Here is a 15,047-nt window from a genome sequence, read left to right on the forward strand (position 1 = left end):
TCTAACAGAACACAAAGGTCCTATACTGGTTTAAGCCTGGCTTAGAGGACTAAGTCTGAAAAGGACTTGTTCCTAAGTGCCATCCTGAAGGAGATGAATGCCATGAAGGATGCTGGTTTGTTTTTTTTTAATTGATCTGAATGCCTATACATAGAAAAGAGAAGTTACTCCTTCAGGTATTTACCTTCCCCAACAGTAATACTCTTTATTTCACAATGTAGTATTTACTCATGTCAAATGCTTCATCTACATCCTGCATTTCAACCTTCCTCACCTTTCACAGGACAAAAATTGGAAGAAAATAAGCCGTATTTTTACTGCAATTCAGTATGGTTTAGAGGTTTTTTATCCTCTACTTTCCTCACACTTCATTGCTCTCCATCCAGATTGCTTCTCTTTCAACATTTCTCCTTTGGATTTAATCACTTCATACAGTACAGCTCACCTAACTCTACATTTCCTCATCTTCTTAAGCTCCCTTTACAGCTAACACAGAAAATGGCAAGTTCTGGCATACAAATGATCTTACTGAATTTGACCATGTGAACCTTGTTGAAAGAAACAAATCCTGCCCTGGAAGGATGATAAGGCTACTACCAGACATCAATAATTCTGCAGAACCAATTCAATTACTTCACACACTACTGCTAGAAACTGTCTTCAAACCAAGGGGAAAATGGGACTGTTTCAAAGAGAATTGCCCCTAAACTATGAGGTGAAAATACTCAGATTTTAAACAAAAAGGTGCTATAATATTATCACTGTTACAAGAGTCTGGATATGTGAAGTAATTCATGGAATATTCCCTTCTTCACAGATATCCTGCCTGGGTATGATTATACACACAGTTGTATCTCCCACAGGATCTCTCTTCTGTGTAACAGGTAGGAACTTAGGCTTTGTTTTTATCCTCAATTAGTAAAAAAATTTCTTGCCTTAAGAAAGTTGTCCACCGTGTCCAATTACATAGCATGCTTTACATAGAAAATAAAAGTCACAACTTATTCAACAGAGCAATGAAAAAGTTCTTAAAAACACCAATTAACCAGAAAGGGATCAAAGAAAGCCCCAGATCCCTGCCATCCAACTTTTATTAAAAAAAACCCCAGTCATTCAAAAACCAAACCCAGAAACATCTTTTAATAAACAATATAGTATTCATTCCCCACATTTGAAATACATGCTGATCAGCAGTTGTAGGAAGAAGAGAAGAAAAATAAAAAGAGCCTAATTACCATTGATGGTAATAAGGAGTTTAATCAGTACGTGCATTGTAATTTCATTGATTTCTATTTCACAGAACTTTTTAAAACAAAGAGTACGAAATTATACTGAGTGGTTGTTAGCCTTAAAAGATTACTCCTTTCAAAAGACCACACAGTAAATGAGGTAAAAACTCCCAATAGCCCAGTCCTTAAAGGTGGAGAGTTCTGAGCAAGTTTAGCTTCTAAAGACATTTTTTCAAACTGTAGCATTTCAAAACTGTATTTAAATACTGTAGTATTTTAAAAACCTGCAAATAATGCTGTAAGTTTACAATTTAAGCATTTTCCATCCACTAAAACAATTAGGCCATATGTTGAAACATAATTTCAAAGCCAACACAATCAAATCAAAATTAGTTTTCAAATACATATCCATCAGGTAGATTCAAGCAACACCAACAGCAAATCTGCAATTTCTATTACACAACACGGAGGCAGATAATTGAAATGGAGATCAGTCAATTTTAATAAGTGGTGAACAAATACTGTTTTCCTATATTCTCTTTCAATAGGAAAAAACCTACTTTTTTCACAAGGAAATAATAAAAAAAAAAAAGTCCTTATCAACTTCAGGAAGAGAAACTTGAAAAATTTAATCTTAAGTATTTAAGGAGATGAAAAATTACTTAGAGAAGAAATTCAGAAGTAAAGTATCATTGTTACAATCTCAAATATAAAAATTAATAAATACACATAAAATCATAGAATTGTTTGGGTAGGAAGAGACTTTACATCATCATTCTTGTAGCATTTCTTGGAAAAAAAAAAAGAGAAATGTATATATTTGTTTCATTACTCCAACACCATCTCTACCAGAACATTAAACTTCTAATGTAGTCAGCACAGGAGAAGTAGCTCATATTTTATACACAGCAAATCTAATCCTGGCCTTTCCCAGACTTTCCAGGCCCACAAAAACAAAGGCACATCAAAATCATACTTCTGATATCAACAAGGCTGGATGTTAACAACACTTGTTCCATAAAACTACTACTGTTTTACTTAACAATTATATTACTCCTTAATTAAAAGTCCAAGCAACTCAAGCTAAAATAACCCTTACATTTGAACAGCTTCAGAAATACACATGGTAAAGCACAAAAGCTGCACTTACATTTGATTTTTTATAGAATACTTTCATTTTTCACATATCTTGTACATCAAATACCTTAAAAACCATGAATTTCTGCTCTATTCCTCAAAGGTAACATGGCCTCTTTGTCCTGAAACCTAGTTTAGGTAAAAGCTTTTATTTAAAACGATATGTTTTAAAATATTTGGTCCCCTTTCAAAAATTAATACTTAAATAAGCAATATTTCATGTTATGTTACTGCCTGTCAGGAAGGCTTATTTTTGTTTTCATTGTCTATAAGTCCAAATGTAGCACTTGACAATTTGCTTTTTGCAATTGGAAAATAAATCACTCAAAACACTAATAAAGCTTTAAGTCAACACAACATAACAAAAAAACAACAACAAAAAAAAAAGCCTTCATTTCAAGATTTAAGATGAGTCCTAACTGAAAAGGTAGGAAAATGTTTAAATAGCAGGAGAGATTAATTTAATCAGCAGTAGACACAGCATTAAGATACAGGAATGGGATTTTCTTTTGCTTCAAAGGTAAAAGTGTCAGGTATTCAAGAAGAAACAAATAGCTAGAGAATTCAGATGTAGATCTCAACAGGCAGAGTGGTCCAGCTCAGTTTGAATATACAAATATAAGATATTTGCCTTCTTAAACTGAGGGACTATTACCATGGCAACAAAATCACAATTCAAAAATTTTTAACAAACAAAAAAGCAACAAGTGACTTACACATCCATCATGGACATTCAATGTTGCTTCAAGTTTTAATCTTTGGATAAATTCTCTTCTCCCTGTGAAGAAAAATATCAATTATGTAATTTTTAAAACCTGAAGTAGTTAAGAGCCTGCTAATGACCCTTCACAGATAAAAACCTAAACAGTAAAGAATCAGAATATAAATTTAATGCATATGGTTCTCATTTTACAAATCCTAGGACAACCAGACATTTGCTGGTTCTTCCACCACCTTTAATAAGAGTGCAGAAATGCAAAATGAACATTTCACAGGCTGATGCTCCTTCTAAAACTAATAGCAAGAAAACAGAAATTAATCCTGTAGTTATTTGGTTCACTTAGCTGACAGGGAGCAAGTATAATATAGTCCAAGCAGTACAACCTTTGCAACTGAAAACTTAACACTTAAGACCAGTAACATTCCTTTTCATAAAAATTAACTCTGTGAAAGGAAGAGATGAAGGATAAAGATGAAATCTATAAACACATATTAAGACAAATCCCCAGGAACTTTCATATCCCTATACCCTATATACAAACTGATTTACCACTGCACTCAAAACCACGACTGCACTAAACATATGAAGAGGGGGGAAAAAAAAGTACATTGATTAAAATGTGGTCTTTTCCTGAACAAGATGTTTAAACACATGGCTCCAACTCTCAGGTTATACTGAACCTAATATTCCCCAGAAAGCACTTTCAGAAAAGCAAAATACCGATAAACCTAATATTTTTAACTTCAATCCCAAAAGCTCTTAAATTCAAGGACCATTACCCCTTTTTTTATTCTCTATTAGTACATCTCTCAGAACAACATTCCAGGTAAGAGCATCAGACTATAAGCCTTTGCCAAGCTGCACTCTTTCCAAATATATAATTGTGAAATTCACTAAAATTAACCTTAGAAACCTAGAATCAGGAAAAGAACAGCAACAGAATCCACATCTGAAAAATCCTATGTTTCTGAACCTGCTTTGGTTCAGCTCAAGGCAGAACCATGTCAGAGCTCAGTGTTGCCTCTGGCAGTGCAGCACATATTTGGAAAAGTAGCTGCTCCTCTCTCTACCTGCTTCCTCTGAATGCTTTTTTTTTCTCCCATATACTCTCCAGCCTCGAAAAGAACACTTGATACCCACACCTGGCTCCTCACAACCACCTGTCTGGAAGCAGGCACTGAGTATCCCTGCCCCACTCCCTCCTCAAAGGCCAGGACACCCTTCCAGCAGCACCAGCTGTGCAGCTACACCTGCACCCCATCCAATGTTCACACAGCTTTCCCTCCATCACAAGGTCTGGGATAGTTACCTTGGTTTTGCTTGAACTAGAAGCCACCTCCAAAATTCAAAATTGCTCATAACACAGCTTAAGTACCACATTAGATGAAGATCATACTCTGGGAAATATTTTTACAAAATATTTTTTCTGTTTCAAGAGGAGGTACTTGGTGGGTAAAATGGTTATAAAGTACTTGCACTTAAAGCACACCTGAGACAGCTTTAAAAAGCTAAAAGCCAGACTTCTCTCATGCCCCATTTTATAAAGCATAGAAGTTGTGACATCTCAGCTGCTACAATTTCTATTAACAAGGAATAACCATTATTAGAGAAAGATTAAAATAATGACATCTTATGCAACATGTTCTACTAGCAAGAATGTATCTTTGATTAGGAATACACATCTACCTAGCTCACTGTGCTTTCATTACCACTTCTTACACATTTTTCCCACCTCCAGGAACAGACTTTGACCATAGATTCTTAATGGTTGGTTTATTGTTCCTTTCAGTGAAATCCTATTATTTTTGTTAAATGAAATTATTTCCATGTTTTTAATGAAGATTCCTACTTTCAGATTAATTTGATTTCAATTGCTTGTAAGCAAATGTGAATGCTGAGGTGGGGAATATCACCTGTTACATGCTTGGGTATTCAGGTATACTTTGTATAACAGAAATTTTAAAATTTGCTTCTAGGCTGATCCTGTAATGTAAAATACAGAGCACTATCACACTACCTCCAATGGGATAACTTCATTAAGAATTTAGAACTCCATAGGGCAACATAAAACTAAGGAAAAAAAAATCAGAAAAATCTGATACCAGTGGATGATTGTTGGGCATTGCACTACATGCATAAAATACATGGAATGAGGTGATGTCTGCAGAGCAACAGGCAGGTGCTTACTGAGAATCCTCTGTACACACACACCAAAAATGATTCAAACTAATTTTTTAAAAACAAACAGAGCAACAGATTTTTCTCCTTCCTGTATGCTCTGGTTTTAATCCAAATGACTTAAACCAGCAAGCAGGAAACAGTAACTGTGTTCTAATCACACTTTCAGTTTCAATTTTGATTTTCTTACAGAAATCTATTGACAAAAGATATAAACAACTCATTGTTGTTAGATTAGGAATTTTTTTGGTCTTAATAAGAACACAGTATCCATATGAGTTTCAGTAAACCTAAAATGCAGACATAAGGTGTCTCATATACTCAACACTTGGCCATCTTAAAACATTAAAAAGTTGTTAGGTTTGCATACATCATTTGTTATATATGTGTTTAGTTATTTATTCTTTGGTCATAAGTGGTGCTTTTACTCTAAAATAAAAACCTGAACTACATTAATAAACAGATCTGAAGAAAATACTGCCTCTGCTTTTGCTGTTGTTACAAGCTGCGTAACGTCAGTCAATCTGTGTTCCTTGCACTTGAGCAATGACTCCCACAGGTTCACTTGGTTTGATAAAAATGCTCACCAGTAAGTATTAGAATTTGTCACTTGAATATGTTTGTCACTGATTCATTTTTATGACATTGAAAAGAAAGCAAGAAATAATACCTCTTTATTTGTTTTGTATTTACTCTTCAGCATCTCAGCTCTTATTGCTGGACTTCCTAAACCAGATTCTTCATGTCTCCATATCTCCATGTCTGCTCTCCCAAGTGACAAGAATCTTCACAATCCTTAATTCCATTCACCTAATCCAAAGGCTGCCTGTTTCCTCCACCTTCCTACCAAGGCAGCCCTCCCGGGGCAATGATGGACAAAACCCAAGCTTTTAACAAAACCCCAAAAGTACTTTTCTCTTACAATATCAGCATTAAGACTTCTGTCACATTTAGATTTTACCACCCCAATTCTGAGTACAGGCTCTCAAGCCAGAAACTATTTTTTTTTCCCCTTAACTATGTAGTACCTCTAGAAAGGCATTAATTTAATTCTCTGAGGGTACTTCAATATATTGCTTCCTATATTCAAATAAGGCCTGGGACACAGACCAAGTGATCAAGCTGTCATCATCAAGATTATCTCACTGGACAGTGGAATACACATGGGGTTTGTTTCAAAACTGCTAAGGTGAATTTATCAACAAATACACAAGAAAGTTAAACAAAAAAAAGCCCTGTAAAATTTCAAATAGCTGTGATGACCTCCCTGTGAAGTGTTTACATAGCTGAAACTTGGAAAGCTGTCAAGCTAATGCTCCACCCACCCATTTTCACTCATTATGCACCAAGTGAAGCCTCAAGGTTCAGAGCCACTCTCAGTATAATGATCAATAATATTTTCAGGTTTTTAGCCATCCACCCATTCTCACCAAACATTATGCACTACAGAAGCCTCAAGGTACAGTGAAATGCCCGGTGCAGCAATCAATAAATTTTTTAGTTTATATTAAGCTGGAGACTAAGGGACCGTTCTGTGTATGAAAGAAGCCCCACCTTGAGTCGTTCAGAACACAAATTAAAATATGGGAAAGCAGGTGAAAGAGAAGTTGCACCCGTTTCTTTGTAACTTTATTTCTTCAAAACATCCACTGTGCACAAGGTCAAACCAAATGCTGCCTTGCAACTCCCACCTGGACAATTCCCCAACCTGTGTGTCTGGGCACATTTACAGAGCTCTAATCTCACTTCAGGGACCAATATTAAAATACAACAGCATCCCTTGCACTCCCCACACACAGTCCTTACGACACCATTTAGGTCACAATCCTCAGTTTAGGAATTGCTGATCAGGTGCTTTCTACTTGCCTGTTTTGGCAGAGAGACACAAACCTTTCTTTTGTAAGCAACTTAGTCAAAGCTGCTTCAGAAAGATGACAGCAGACAAGTTAAATGCTTCAGGCATGCAAAACCTTCAAGTATTTTTAATTGTGCTCCAGAATCTCCCATTGAAGAAGTACAGATCATTCCATGATGAAGGTTTAGCTTCAAAGCACACTTGTGCTCCACAGAAATGTAACTTTGATGCAAAGCAGCACCAACATAGTATGAGATGTTAAAAGCCAACCCTTACTCAGTAATAGACCCCATTTATCAAATGAACACTCGTTTATATCAAGCTGGCTCTTTGCAGGGCCAGGTCCCTCAGCGCTGGCTCGCTGTGACATTTGGGATGCCCTAGTTTAAAGCTGAAATGGAGCCAGCATCTGTTCCCAATGCAGAGCACATGTTATCCTGACTCTGAGCGCGTTTCAGAACTTCTCTTGGTTTTCCAGGGTACAGTTCAGACATTTCTGAAGTAACTCCATTTGTATATAGCTTATTCTGATAAGTTAACTACATCAAACTCTTCTGATCCACATCTAAATATAATTTTTCCAGCAACCAGAATTCTCCATATACCATACAGTAAACAGGACTACTCACAAGATGCACTGAATTAACTTTCATCAAGGTAAGTTAAAATTCTTAAAGATTAATTAAAACTTTAAAAATTACTTGTTAGCTATGTAGGCTAACACTGGCCCCATTTTTATAGTCGTTGAAACTGTGACACAGGAAACTCAAGCAATTTATCAAAAGAAAGAGTAAACCAGCAGTACTGCCAGAAACCAAATCCATGGGTGTGACCTCCAGTCCTTTGAACAGGGCCCTGTGTTCTATTTCTTCACTCTTCTGCACTACTGCAAAAATGCCAAAAATTATAGCTCTTGGTTCTGTCAATGTTTAAAAGACTACCTTTCAAAAGATTATGATCAAGTACTTCATTATGGTTTAAGTTCAAAGCAGGTAATTCAAATTATTCTCTGTTCTTAATGATATATCACAAAGCCTGAAAGCATGAACACTACAAAGAAAACACAAAATATTTTTATTGTCTACAAAGAGACTTCTTTGCCATTTTAATACATCAGAGCTTTGCTACTAACCAGACAGCATCAAACAACTTGGTGCTAACCAAGCCTGTACTCAAACCCTAAGACAGGCTTAAGTAATGAGCTTTAGGTATTAACACAAAACTTTCAGATATTATAACACCAGGACAAAAACTACAGAAGACAGGACACTATGCCCTCAATTATAAATCAGCAAGCCTGTAATATCTCATGGTGAATATATTAATACAAAATCTGATTAAAACAAAAAAACAAAAAAAAACACAAAAAAAACCTCACAAAAAACACAAAAAACACCCTCAAAAAACCAAAACAGCAAAAAAGAGATCTGCTGAAGTTTTGAAAAAAGCAATGCTATACATTTTAGGATAATAAATAGGCATTTTGGAAAAGACTTCTGTTTAGATTTGCTTGTACAGAATCTGCAAAAATAGGTTATTACTAATAATAATGCTCTTAGCTAATACTGTAGGTAAGGGCACAGAAAAGATGTGCATTAGTAGCAATGGCTGTAATTGACTTTGAAACATCTTTTGGACTGAAAGAATCCACTCCCAAATATAAGCCTCCAACTGGACTCTGTAAGTGGTAAGGTTACAAGCATTTGGGCTTTAAACCATTTTATTTAATTTCTGTTTGATATTTATCATGGTTTATACCTGAAAGATTACATAAAATTCAGCTATATCAATATGAAATGTTTAAGGTGTTGTCAGTGACAAAAATGTAGGATAAAGGATGAGTACCTTTCTCAGAGAAAGCACTTTATCTGTGCTATACTGACTGGTGCTAAGTGGGTTTCATTCACAAGTACACCACATTCTGACAGATATCCTTACACTGCCCATATTCAGTCTTCTGTATTGCTCTTGCCACAGACTGCAAGTGAGATTTTGTGACAGAAGGAAAAAAAAAGCTAGTTTTCAGCAATTTTAATATTTATTCAATCCTTTAAAGTAGTCCAGTGATCAAATACAAACTACTCAGAGACAAAAGGCATTTGAAATTTTTATATTATGCTACAAATATTTCTAATTTCTATAGAGCAGAGTACAAAAGAGAAGCTCTATCTATGTAAAAGATAACACATACCACCTTACTCCTCTCAACAGAAAACTGACACAGCTTAAGTGATTAACTAGATGTAGGATTAACTACATGCAAAAGCTTTTGCTGTTTTCTCCACCAGCACTAAAATAGAACTCCCCAAGAAACACCTTGAAATTATAAAACAGATACCAACACAAAAACAATAGTTATCAGATCAAGAAATATATACTTGTACCCTGCTTTCTTCTCCAAAGAAAAGTCAAAGGAGACTTCTATTACGTGAGGGCAACAAGAAATATTATGCAGATTGTTGCAAGTTGGAGTAAACAGCATTATTGTAGGTTTGAATGTGTCTTTGGAAATGTTTTCCTTTGACTTTGAAAAGTCTTCATTTGAAACTGCTACGTGGGCAGCAGTATTGAATATTTTCTTATAAAAATGACATCAACATAATAATCCAGCCAATCCTTAACAATACTTGAGGAAATACACATCAGGCACTTTGCTTTATGTTCTCAGGTACTACTGATCACTGTGACACCCGAGGTTAGCTAGGAGCTCCACTTTCCAGCAAGAAAAGACGGTATCTAGGAAGTGGAAATGTAGTGCTGTTCCACCCCAGTGCAGAAGTTAAAACTGCTCATAGCAGAACCTGCAAGCACTCAGGCAAAATGCACACTGGAGCATGCACAATTGCTAGGGGAAAAAAAAAAAAACATAGGAAGTGGAATCTGCTTTTAAGAGAGCATTGCTAGCAGGACTGTCCTGTTTCCTGATGAGGAGGTGTGTGCCCCCGCTGCTGCCATCACCTTCCAGAGGCTGCTGGTTCTCCCACTCTGCCACAGGACTAATCCCAGGAATTCCAGACAAAGTCTCCAGGCAAAATCAAAGCCTACTATTTAAAGTTGTTTAAGCTAACTCAATACTCATTTTTAAACAGATTAAGAAGTGATTATACAGAAGCTTATCAGCATATCTACAGACATGTCTTCTAGCAAAAAAACCTCAGGGCCTTCCTTTCCCACAAGTGAAATTGAGAACTTGGACAGCATGGAACTGAATTAAGGCATTTAACATTCTTCACACCTGCCTAATTTAACATACCATTTAATCCTGGGTAGTAAAGGAATTGTACACTGCTGGGTTTGTTTGGGGGAGTTTGGGAAATAAATATATAGATGCCTTAACAGATATGGGTCACAACCCCAGAAGATTACAAATGTAAACACCAAGAAACTGCCAGGATTAAAGATAGATTACATCAAAAGTTGAGCTCAAGTAGAAAGCTGAGTCTTGATAGTAGATGACTATTAAGTTAACAGTGTACTGATACAGCCTAAATTATCACTGGCTATTTAAAAACAAATGGAGGGGGAAAACCCCTTACTTTTAAAAATGACATTTCCTGTTGCATTAAACAGAATGTATTCATCCTCAATAACAAAAAAAAAAAAAAAAAAAAAAACACAAAAAAAAAAAACAAAAAAAACAAAAAAACAAAAAAAACCACAAAAAAAACCACCACCCTGTTTAACTCCAAAGACTATTTTTTTTACTGAAGAGAGTTCTCAGGATTTAACAGTGTTTTTAAAATAAAAACAAATTTAAAAGGAACCAGAATTTTTCCTCATTTTCTAGAAAGGCAAATAACTGGAACACGCTACAAAAATTGTAACAACAAAGCGATGCGACCTAAATAAAGAGGTGGGTTTAGTTTAACAGTTTAATTTTAACAGGTTTTTTTTTTTTTTGGGAAGTTTCAGTAGTTCAAAAAGGGTTGAACAAACATTGATGGTTCAGAACACATGAAGCTCACAGGAAAGAGAAGGGACAGATTCTCATCTTCCCTATGATATCTGTTAGAGAGCAGCCAGCATTAATGACACATTCAGTCTTCACATTTCCTCTTTCAGAGGAAAGGCTGCAAATCCTTGAAGAACAAGATGTGGAAAATAAGGGGCTATTAAAATTCACTGATGTGACTCAGATTCCATCTCATGGTATTCGCATTCAATATTTAATAATTCAACACACACTAAAGCATTTGGGACACATCTGAATCAGCAGCTCACTAAGCCCCAAAGACACAAAAAAGCCAAGACTTGCACTCAAACAGTAAAAAATCCAGCTTTGTTCAAAGCCTGGCACAGTTTGTGTCTGAACTGATCCTTTTCCTTACTGCCAGAACAGGACTGGTCTCAAGTGTCAACAGGTTCTTGATACGTGATCAGTTATATCCCACTAGACTATTCTGGGGACGCTCATGGAGAGAAGATCAGGAATCACATGCAAAGTCACAAGAACTCACAGAGCTGCAGTGCAATATCTTGGAAGTGACTGAACACAGACAGGTTTAATGGTCTGCCCTAATGCAGTTAATGGAAGCAATTCAACTGGAAGAAAGCTAAGAGGGAAAGAAAAATTTAAATAAATAAATAAAGGAAAGAGATCTAAAGGATCTCTCACATCACTGCCTCATCCTGAAATACAAATCCAGTACATGCTGTACACGACTTGTTTTTGCAGCAAGAGACAGCTTTCATGTATCCAAAGCTCATTATTAGAAGATCAAGGTGCAACTTAACTACCAAGCTGTCTGAAACACTCAGTATCAAGGCACAGGCAGTTATTTACAAAGCAAATACATTCCCTGTACAAAAAAGCACACAGCGTAAATTCAATTAAACACTGAAATCAAAAATGAAAATATATTAGAAGTGCACACAAATGTCTGCAGTCTCCAGCTGTCTGCAGGAGAACACTGAAGCTCCAAGGGATATAAAGCAAATACATTTGCATCCTAAGACTGAGTATAATTCAAATATTATAATACACGTAAAGCCTTTGGACTACAACCCACTTACACACACTCCTACTTCCTGGCAGCCATTAACACACATGATTAATGCTCTGTTAATCACAGATATTACACATAAGGTTAATCCCTTAAAATCAAAAAGTACATCTGCATAGTTCCACCCATTTAAAGAAATTATGACAAATCTGCAGATAACTTAAAAGGCCTCCTGAATTTCTGAAGGACAGAAAACCAGCAGCCTGAAACAGTTATACAAATTTTTCATCATTTCTTGCTGGCCAAATACAATGCCAGAAATTCACCTTCCATTTTAGTTCATATGTCAAAATACAACAGCAGCAAAAAAGTTAGTGGTTTATAATATTAAAACATCAAAACTCAGTAAGTAGGTTCATTGATAAGTTCTGATCTAGCCAGTAGTATAAAAATTTAAAAAAACAAAACAAAACAAAAACACAACCCAAAAAACAGGTAGGTAATCCCACCAAAGAACATAATAATGTGATCCATAAGGGTCTACAGTTTTACACAAACTGGTGTATGTACATAAAAAAACCAGAAGCTGTGCTACTATCAATCCCCAGCACCCTAAAAGCAAACATTGGAAATCATTCTCTTATTTCAGGACAGAGTGACAGAAGGCACTGAGTAATCCCAGACCCTTGCATGTAATGTTTTTTTAAAGAAAATATACAAAAATTATCATTGATATGTTATTACTGAATGGAAGCAAAACAGGACAACACTGAGGAGAAAGAAGCAGCAACAAACCATAATGATTAAACCACAAAACACACAGGAAGATGTAACTGAAAAAAGGTCAATTATACTAACTACAAGCAAAGATTTCTAGGATATCAGCAAACCAAGCTATCAAATTTACCTAGATAAATGCTACATGACCACTTGCAGGTCCAAGTGGCTCCTGTCCTCCACTCCCATAGCACAGTTAGTCTATGGGTAAAATAAGCCTAAAGATAACAGAAGGCTGATTAGACTGAAATTAAAACTAAGCATTCAGTACTCAGGCCACAGAAATACTCATCTAACCTTAATCCTGCCTCCCAGTTCACATCTCTTTCTAGTTTTCTGATATGTACCAAATTAGAACCAGCCAGCATTTTTTAATTTGTTGTTTTGTCCAAATGATTTTGTTACATTGTGCTTTTATTATCCTTTACCAACACTAAAGGCTTTAAAAGGGTGTCTTTATTATCTGAGTTGATTTACTTTGAAGTAGGAAAAAAAAAAAAATCATTATTCCTGTATGCTAGGATCACCCCTAATATATTTTCCTACAAGCTGTTTTAGACATATATAGAGTGTCTTTCTGCTCCTTGGTACCAATTTAAATGAGATAGTATCAGGGAATTCATTTCAGACACAGTCTCTTCATTAAACTCCTCCAAATTCAATTTGCTACCAACAGGTCTCGATGCCACATTGTTCTTTCAATAGCCCATCTGTAATTTTTTTAAGTCTTGCTTTTATTAACAAGGCAAAAAAACCTCTAAAAATATCCAGTTTGAGGCAATACCCAATCACTGTTCCCTCTCATGGTTTTTTCAATTAAAATGTTACATTCCTTTTCTGCAATGCTCTTATGCATCTTAAGCTTTTCTACACAACCAGTGAAGATTCAATGACTACACCAAATTTCCTGCTTCCTAATGCTTCCTGCCTCCTTCCAATATTAGACTGAGCATGTAAAAACTGTTCCACTGATGTATTTTCCTCCAACTCATTCATTACACCGTGAATTTCAATTCTGCTTCTGCCTATTTCTATTATTCAGAAAACATTTCTAATGAAAAAAATCTGTGGAGTTCACTTACATCTTTCTAAACACTTCAGTTAGTCGAGTTTCACAAAATATTTGATGCGTGATAAAATATATCACTACAGAACTGTGCTCTCATAATTGGACCATCAGGTACATTTATAATGTTTCTTTTTCAAACAGCATTTAATCTGTTAGACTTGAAGAAAAAATAACATAAAACACCTCTATCAGATCTGAAGTTTAGCTGTGACAATGAGTGTTTTTAACTGTTGGGAAAGAAAATTAATTCCACAGGTTTAGGACATAAAATATAACAGTGTACCTGAAAAAAAAAAAACCACCAAAACATCAAAAGTATTATGCAAAGAATTTAAACAGAAAGGCTGATTAAATACTCTGCCCATCTCCAAGTTTGCAAAAGCACCAGCTACAAAGCTGATCATGTTAAAGCTCTCTGACCCTTCTTACTTCACATTATTTTCAAAGACCAAGATACCTCATGTTAAAATATAGCCAGAGAAAAAACTGGGGAAAATAATGCCTTTCTTTTTCACTGTTCTTCCCAGCATTCAAGTTTCCATTCTGCTGGGTTTGGTTGGTTTGTTTGTCCAAGAAAAGCAAAAGAAAGAATGAAAGTTTACAATATTTTAAGGAAGTATTTTAATTCCACTCTCGTACTCTGGGCAATGTATTTTAGGAAGTACCAAAAGTTCAACAGCAACACCCAATTCTATCTTCATTCAACAAGACACTACTAGTTTTATAAACTGATATGAATGGAAGGCAGTCAATAGCAAAGTTATAAAAGCTATTCTTGCCTATTTTCCAACCCTACTTATGAGCAGGACAATCAATTAACTTCAGAACTGTAATTAGTTCTGGGATTACTGTGGTTTATCCATATAAAGAGGGGGAACTATTGAAACCTAAGTAGTTTAGTAAATTTTCCCTACATATAATTATTCACAGATCACTTTTTAGTAATAACTGCTGAAGCTTTACAAAATCTGATCACAATGAACCTCACTACTGGTTTCCTTACAGCCAATTTTTTACAGACTTCAAACTTTTCTCAAATCTTAAAAACCAGTATGATAAAAAACTTCGTTTGATATGAAACAATCTTTAAAGAAGGGGGAGTAAAAACTCACAGGAAAGCACCACAATGCTATCTCTA

General features: G+C 35.5%; 1 protein-coding gene across 8 annotated transcripts in view; it reads right to left on the reverse strand.

Annotated features, from left to right (window-relative positions):
• DCAF6 (DDB1 and CUL4 associated factor 6) overlaps window positions 1-15,047 on the reverse strand; it is a 75,087-nt gene that overhangs the window by 56,081 nt on the left and 3,959 nt on the right. For all 8 annotated transcript variants that reach the window (XM_056499910.1, XM_056499900.1, XM_056499890.1 and 5 more), the window contains exon 2: window positions 3,083-3,144. In XM_056499910.1, coding sequence (XP_056355885.1) covers window positions 3,083-3,144 — 62 coding nt within the window. The remainder of the gene's footprint in view (window positions 1-3,082; window positions 3,145-15,047) is intronic.

This window comes from Oenanthe melanoleuca, chromosome 1 (assembly GCF_029582105.1).
Source record: "Oenanthe melanoleuca isolate GR-GAL-2019-014 chromosome 1, OMel1.0, whole genome shotgun sequence".
NCBI lineage: Eukaryota > Metazoa > Chordata > Aves > Passeriformes > Muscicapidae > Oenanthe > Oenanthe melanoleuca.